The 8709-nt window shown below is 37.7% G+C and overlaps 1 protein-coding gene across 5 annotated transcripts in view; it reads right to left on the bottom strand.

Moving 5' to 3' along the window:
- Positions 1 to 1598: 1598 nt before the first annotated feature.
- Positions 1599 to 8709, bottom strand: part of LIFR (LIF receptor subunit alpha) — a 71394-nt gene continuing 64283 nt past the window's right edge. For all 5 annotated transcript variants that reach the window (XM_079144447.1, XM_079144451.1, XM_079144450.1 and 2 more), the window contains one exon: positions 1599 to 8399. In XM_079144447.1, coding sequence (XP_079000573.1) covers positions 7776 to 8399 — 624 coding nt within the window. In that variant the 3' untranslated portion in view covers positions 1599 to 7775. The remainder of the gene's footprint in view (positions 8400 to 8709) is intronic.

Below are 8709 nucleotides of genomic sequence, written 5' to 3'. Positions count from 1 at the left end.
AGGTAGGCACTAAGGACCATGTTCCAGAGATGAGAACAGGGGGAGAGAAAGAGGTTGAGTCCCTCCCAAGGTGGCCCATGTGATGGTGAAATCAGGAGCCATCCATGGACATGGCAGTGACTTCTAGGAGCAGAAAGAATGTGACACCGGCATGAGGCAGCAGGGAGCAGAAAAGCGACTTCGGACGCTGAGAAATAGCCTGTAGGTTGTTTCTGAAGGGGATGTTTTGTCTGCACTGGCAAATGGGTGATTTGGGACAGGGGTGGGGGCGTCTGTTCTCAATACTACTCCCTCAAGGTTTCCCGTCTCCAGATGCCTCAACTCTGAGAAAGACGTGGGTGAGGGATGCCAGTGCCTCTAGAGACAGGAAGAGACTGACTCCCGCAGGGGCAGGAGGAGAAAAGTGATTTAAATTTGAGCTGAAACTTGACATTCTTTCATACCTTTCAAGTATTTAGAGACATGAGTGTGAGAGGCCCATACACAGGGGTTGCATTCATTTTAACATTATTTACACTTAACAGCATAATATCAAAATGCTCTTCATGCCTCCATAACCTGAGATGAATCACCCAGGGATAAAAATCAGCTCCAATTTAATCCCAAACAGTTCAAGACATCTTTTTTATCTCAAACTTCCTAGGTCTTGGAGACTAAATATTTAAAAATCAGTTTTACTGTTGGTCACTCCAGGGAAAGAGGAATGGAGTAAATTAACAGGCCCTTTAAAATGAATTCTGTAGCTCACATTTTAGTGTGTATACAATACTGCACATTAAAAAATTATTTGTATTTTTTTTTCTTTTCTTAATAATCACATCCTACTTCTCTTTTTGACCTTCTCAAAGTTCCTGGGGTCATGGTGCTATGGACATTTTGGCTCAAAAATCCACCATCTGGAAAACAAGTTATACACTGAGAAGTCCCTGAAGGACTGAACACATGTATGAGCTTTTCTTGCACTTAAATACTAACATGTGTCTCACAATTAATTTATAACGTGTCTGCCACTTCTGCAGGTTAAATTCAGGCCTCACTCGCATTTTAGTTGCTGGTCTTGCTAAATTTGAGGCTGCAAATGAAGGACTTCATTTCTCCCTTTATGAACTTCCATTTAAGACCATTTTATATTTTAAAATTACTGAGGTTTTGCTAAATCAATTACTATATTTCCAAACTCAGTAAGTTGAAGTAAAATTTTGACCTATTCCCAGAATCTCCACAATTGTTTAGCTTATCTTTGGAAGAAAGAAATTAAAAATCATACTTTGAAGGACCTGTATGTATTACTTATGGTTAATGCTGGGTTCCCCCTATTTGGTTGTTATTATTATGGTAACTTCTCTGATAAAAGAGAATACTGATTTAATGGAGCAGATGGAAGGTTTTACCAATACCAAAACAGTGGCTTCAAATATTAAAATTACAGCTGTAGCTCTACATGACTGCTTCAGAACCACTGTGTGGTAATTCTTATGGGACAGAATATAAAAACACGACAAAACAAAGGCCACTTTTCCTAACTGCTCAAAACATGATGAAAAAACAAAAACAAAAAACAAAAAAACTCAAAGCAATAATACCCGAATCTGTCAGGATAAGATGTAAGAAAATATATTTATTTTTTCCATGACAATACTATGATAAAATTGTTAAATACATGCATGTTTTAAAAACAGACATAAGTAACATCTTTAGAGTTAACAGCCAAGCGTACTAGTTTTATATTTATGATGTCTTAGTAATAGTTCCCTTATAGTCTATGTTCTTACTATAACCATGTTTTCCAAAAGATATGGAAACTAAATTCTGAAATTATATGATGATATAAAGTGTCCGAATTTCCCATTCTATGAGCAACATAATAACCACATTTCCACAAGGTAAGAAATACTTCAGCTGTCATCTCTCTTAAGTGGAATTGTTTTATTTCATACTAAACTCAAGAATTCCAAGTCAGAGTGAATTGTTCAGATCCACTTAGACCTATAGTTTACATACATTTAAATGTTTCCTTATATGATTACACATGATTTTAGGCAGGGTGTATCACAACTAATCATTTGTAAAAAAGAAAATGTCCTTAGTGGTAACATTTCAAGAAATGAAAAAGGGAAGAGTTTTGGATCTGCAGTTTCTGTCTTCTTTCATCTACATTTATACACACCTGACCAAACAAAAGTTAGCAAACAGTTACTAGTATTTATAAAAAACTAAAAATATTTAACATAACACCACCTTTAAAAAAAAAAAAACACTCATTCTACAAACCTTATAAAAGACAACAACTTGTATCTGTTCACAGTATGTGTATTTTGTAAACAGTAATTCACTATAATGTAGTTTTGAAAGTAAAAATTTCCTAGTGTTGTAAAGTAATTTTCTAGTGAAATAAGGACATTGACCAATGGCCAGTTGACGGAAGAAGAAAAGGTAAAACAAACATTCTTACAAGGAACATTGAGTATTTTTAAGTGACTTATTTTTACCTTTGAACAAGCATTTAAGGTGGTACTATCTCAAATTTAGGACGTCTATCTTCCTATCCAGGACAATCTTTTCCAAGCAATTCTGAATTGACATGTATTTAAGAAAAAGTCATGCTCCTTTTGAAGAAAGTAACAGGATAAAACAAATTCCAAGATACCTTGTAATACCTACCCTCGGCAACAATGAAATGAATACAGTTTCTTTTTGCATGTCTTCAACTATTTGCAATGTAATTCACATTTTTCCTAAGTATTATGTTGGAAGAAAAAAATTAAATAGAAGGAACCATTTTCTTATATTTAAAAATATGGGGGAAAGTAACTGGATCAAACTGGCAGATCATTTGAAAAAAATCTTAGAAAACAATTATTCAGTATTCTTTTCTATTATCAGCTGCAAAAATACTACTACTAATGTTAAACCTAACAAGTAACTTGTTTGTGATTTAATGAAAATTGTATTTCCTCCTAGAAATCTTTTGATCTTCTATAATGCACCACTGGAATGCTTAGGGAAAAAAAGTTCAGAAATTGAAAGATAGCCATTTAAACTGGAAGAATTCTAAAGGGAAGTATACTTTAAATGTATAAAGAAAGACAGCAAATTTAAGTAAGCCATTCAATAAAGTATACAAAGTACTTTAGACTTAAGTGTATCATTAAAAAAAATGTATGTTGTTAGTGTTTTGTATTAAGTTTTTACGGGCTATTGTGAAAACAATCTTAGGAGACATAAGTAAATGGAATAAAAAATAATTTCCTTATCAATTAGACATTTGGTTTCTCAATCACATCTTTTGGTTTTTAAGGTATTCAGTTTCAGAAACTCAAAAGTAATATAGGTTATTACTGCTTTGTATCAGATTAATGTTCCACCAGTTATGGGTTTACTTACATAAGTGCTTTGGATTTATTCTTTTGGTGGTTCTTCAGCTAGGCACTTATGCATACAAACAATCAGAGGATTTTTCCTCTTCAAACACTTTTTAAATTTTTTTATAAAAATGCAGCAGAGAATTTGTCTTGCTTAGGTAGATTCTTTTCATAACTTGGGATATTTGTAATCCAAAATATTAACATTCCCAATTCATGGAGAAACAAGTACTCCTCACAGGTAAAAGAGAATCCTGTCATAATCTGATACCATAATATAAACACATGGATATATTCAAGACCAAATCACATCCCTTGAAACTACCATATACAATCCCCTGACAATTAACTGAACATCGTTTTAAATCACCTACACTGGTATGAGAAATAATGAGCATGAACACAATCATGTAATGGTTAAGACAAAAGAACTTACTGAAAAGAAATAAAAATCTAAACACCCTGGCAAAACAGGAGGCTTAAATATTATTAATAGGGCTGGCACGTAATCCATGAAGACATAAATAAATCTAATTCAAACGAAGTAATTTCCAATGAATTTAGGCTACATCTAAAAGACAAGTGTCCTGAAAATTTGGCCACAAGTCACTTTCTTCTGTAAAAAAAAATTTTAGAAGAAAATTAGGATACAAAATCACAAACGTCTGACACTATGAATATTTTGGCAGAAAATATCAGTTTAAAAGAAATGCTCTGAAGAAATATTTTATCAAGAAAATGAGTTCATGTATTAATGTCTAAGCTCTCAGGTACAGTGTTGTCTGTCTGCCAGGACACATGCTGAGTTGGTACAAACATGTCCCAAACTGTGTACCCCCCAAATAAAAGCAGACCTTGAAGAGTTAAAATTATGAATAAGCTATCTAGTGACATGTATGAATGAGTCTTTCCCAAGTTTTCCCTCAAAGTCTGCACACACTTTTACAGTAGATTAAATCTCTGAGCCAACTGTTTTAGATCCACGTAGCTAGATTCTGATATACACTACTCTTCAGCAGAACCCTGCTGAATTTGCAACACTCAGGGAGAGGGCTCATCAACAAAAAATGAGTCACTGAACTCTTGCTATGTGCCTAGTCTTGGTGGCAAATGATTCTTCCCATGTTTTACACCTGAGGGACCCAATTTTACACTTTGAAATGAAAAGGGCATGTCATAAACAGCATACAAATTTTAACATAGTTCAAAACAGGAAAACAGCAAAAATTACCCTAGTGTGGATAAACAAAAAAGTTTTTTCAGATTATGTGCCTGAGTAGTAGAAAACTTTGAGTTAACACTTTTTGAATAATGACAAGTTAAAGGATACTTTAATTTCAAAATACCCTAAGATTGATTTCCAATTCTCTTTGGAAGAAAACAGTCTCTCGTTTCCTTCACTAAACTCCACTTAATTATGCACATACTGCAACTTTAAATATGGACAATGTGAAGGTGATTAAGAAATTGCAGGACTGATTCCCAACAAGGATACAATTTGCATCAAGTTTTGGGAATGTGACTTTTTACCACAGTTTCCGAGTGCAACAGTGCTACACATTCTAAATGCAATCCTTCAGATCCATGAGCCGTGAAAGTAATGCTGGTGTGGAAAACGAGGCTGAGACTTCCCCCTTTAACTTTTCAGTGAATGGCTGCTTCTGTTTCCAGCTGCAGGAACAAAGCACCTCTATCACACGGCCCAGAAACACACAACTCAACTGTGCAGACACTCAGGGGCCACAATCCCAGGTCCAGGGCTCACAGGTGCAGAAGCTGATGACTTAGATGGTACATGTAAGCTAATCCCTGCAACATATCATTCACATGGTCCATCAACGTCAAAGGTCTAGTTCAGTGTCCAAGAATATTCTTACATTAAATGTCATTTAAAATGGCCACTCATGAAAGAAACAAAAGTTATAATGAACCCCAGAATCTCCACCACTCCCAGGAAAGCTTCATTTGAAGTTGGCTTTTAAGAGCTGACAATGTGTCCTATAGTAGTTCTATTCCACAGAGGTAATGGAACGTGTTTCTAGATTAGATATTTAGGAATTTTCTAACTGATAACTGGACTTTTGTTAGGACAGAGAACCTTCCTGCTCCTTTTTTCCCCTGTCAGGAAGAACTGGAAGAACCACATGTAGCTTTCCCCTAACTAGTTCTTAACCTTCCCCAGGGAGAAGTAACTAATCTGACTGGACAGAGCATGACACTGTTGGACCACCTTTCACACACAGCATGGGCCTAGCACTGACTGTACAGTTTTCATACATGTATGGACAAGCCAACTTATACAGTGAAGTCCTGGACTCAAGAGCCTAATGACATTTGGCATCTGCCACACACGTGAGGTGAGACAGAACAGAAAGAGTGCAGATGGAAGGCACGCCTCTCCAGGACAGGTCCCACTCTCCTGACCTTTCTGTGTTCTCAGGTTAGTGTGGTTGAGACCAACAAGCCTTCATCCTTGTCCTACAGGATGGAACACAGGACTGGAGAGCTTTAGCAGGGACATAGCATGAGTTGAGGGCAAGTGGAGTAGGGCGATGACAAGCTCTGGAGGGGACAGGATAGGCAGGAGCTATAGGAAGGAACCAAAGAGGATACAAAGGAAGAGAGAAAACTCTTTTAGAGATGGCTCTGGTTTGGTACATTTTTCATTACTGAAAATTTCTATGAGCTATTATGTAGTTTCAATACACTACGCATGTGCATAATTACTTATATTTCATTCCACATATCGAGAAGCTCAGAATTTAGTTTAATTCTAGCAGTTAAAATAAGGATTCACACACTGAGTACCTAAGTAGATTTTGTCCCTTGTCACCCTGTTGTTCTTTCTCCACAACATGGTTTTAAAGAAGATACAATAAGAGTTACAACTAATAATAATTGTTCCATTATTTGAGTATACATTACAGAACTTCGGATGATACACAACAAGCCTATCTTCACTAAATCAGATGTCTCAATCTTCAAGTACTTTTGCTTCAACTATCAAAGGACAAAATACATAGACAACCGGAGGGCAGGGAAAACACCTGATGGCTTTTTCGCTTTGCACTCTGCTGTGCTAGGAACACACGGGATGGTCAGAGCACACCGAGCTCAAGCTATGCCTCTGCAAGGATCTCGGAGCGACGGCTGCACCTGGGCTGTAGGTAGCTGAACCGATTCAAATAGACTTTATGACCTTCCACATGAAATAGCCCTTAACTGTTCCTGAAAGAAGCATTCTCACTTTAGTTTTAAGCTTAATAACTTAAGGACTAGAACTGATAGTCTGGACTGATAACTGCTCACAAGGGGCAAGAGATACAACTTAGGGGGTGCGGGTGGGAGAAAATCCTGCTGGGAGGTGTCAAAGAACACCACTGCCTGATGACTAGGTTCAACGGCCTGTTCTGCTTAGGGGGAACCAAAGTCAATCAGAGCTACATGGCCAGCTAATGCTGCTAGATATTGCTTAGTAGTCATCTCACATAGTAAATCATTGGAATTATATGCTTATGAATAACATTGAATTTACTCATATAAAGCTGACACTGTATGACAAAATAAAATGGATTTAAACAAAAAAAAAACACTTGGATCTATAGGCCTAGAAATTTAAGTTTCAAATATTAGGGCAACCAACTGCAATAACAGAAGCTAGCATAAAAGCTAAAAAAAAAAAATAAAAAAAATAAAAAAAAAAAAACCCAGATAAAATAACAATGGAAAGGTTTAAAAAAACCCACCAAAGCAAGAAAATGTGATTCTGATTTGGGCTGGTCAGTGTCACACTTATTTTCCAAGTTTGCACCCCTGAGATAACTGTTTGATAACCATTATACAGTAGGCACAGAAATCAGCACACTTTATCAAACAGAACACTAAATAGCTGTTGCTACATTAAAAATCATATTAACTTTTGTAAATGATGTGGATAGAGGAGAATCATCTTAAAAGTTTAAAAACATGTGCTTGGTTGTCCTTTAGAATGGAGCAAATGTCAGGCCAATAAACATTATGTGACTTCGACATTTTTCTCCCTTGCCTGCAAATCCCCTTGCAATTCCATCAGTATACATACAAGAAAACCATTAACGACAGAAAACAGGTGCTGTGGGATTTGTTCTGCATACAGCAATCGCCTGGAAATAAATGCTTCTTGAAGGAGAATTCTTTGGCTCAAACACCAATAGCTCTGAATCTTGAGTGTCGTGGGTTGAGGATTCCGAGTCACGTACTTTGGCTTTTGGACGACATCAAAAGCACATGAGCACTCCAAGTGTGACTTGCACGTGATGAAGTTCGCCTGGCTCCAAAGCTTCACAGGTCCCTCCAAGAAAACCCAGAGCTGCTGAGGCAAACGCCAGTAGAAGAGCTTATTGAGATGGCAGACTGAAGTGACAGGTGACACCGTTAATCATTTGGTTTGTTCTGAAAAAAGTTTGTAAAGGACCACCCTCCTCCATTAGATTTCGGAGAATCTTCATCTTTAGGGGGAATCAAAAATTGTCGGGAATTGATGGAGCACGGACTTCCGAAAGAGACGATTTCACTGTTGCTGTCTGTGGATCGAGGGGAATCTGGGGAGACCAAATGCCACGTGTTCACATTGGCCTGAGGCCTGTAGCCTGCAGTCTTATCCACGTCATCTCCCACGGCTGTCGCCTCTGCAGCAGAGTTAATGGGGAGGCGCATTTGTGGCTTATAGCCTGCCCCTGCTACGGGGTCACTGTCTTGTTCCTCCTCTGGTTTGGCCTGAGGCTGGTACATGGACTGAACGTCAATGTAAATGACTTGTGCCGTCCCTCCGGCCTCGTCCACTGCAGGGTCTGGCAGCTCCTCCTCGATGATGGGGGGACAGTAGGACACCGCCACATGGTTTCCAGGTTCCGCCTCAGAGTGACCTTCAGGACGCTCGGCTACTGGAGACATGATTTCTGTATCTTCTATTTTAGGAACCGTTGATCGGGTCTCCAGAACCTCAACATTGTTTGGGGTACAAGGATTCATTTCCAATGTTTTAAGAGCACTGCTTCCCTAGAAATAAATTTTGAAATGGTGATTAAGAACAGCGCTAAATGCTACTGCGATGCTTCTCCTACAAAAAGGGCATATTTGTTTTTTCACATCTGCTTATAAACATTGCCTCTGTGACTCTGTAGTGTGCAAACAGAGCAAAGCCACTGTTTTCTCCACATTAGTATTTCCCACTGCTATTAATAGTAGTGGAAAAAAGAGCACAGTATAAACAGTCCAAGACCAATAATTTTAGAAAGGCGTATGTTAAAACATGCTATTTTCTCCATATGTTTTACATCTGCAAGTTACAAACTTTTCACAAAAGACC

The sequence above is a fragment of the Sciurus vulgaris genome (genome assembly GCF_902686455.1).
Source record: "Sciurus vulgaris genome assembly, chromosome: 6".
NCBI classification, from domain to species: domain Eukaryota; kingdom Metazoa; phylum Chordata; class Mammalia; order Rodentia; family Sciuridae; genus Sciurus; species Sciurus vulgaris.
The sequence above is the reverse complement of the archived record's forward strand: the minus strand, read 5'-3'. Positions and strand labels throughout refer to the sequence as shown.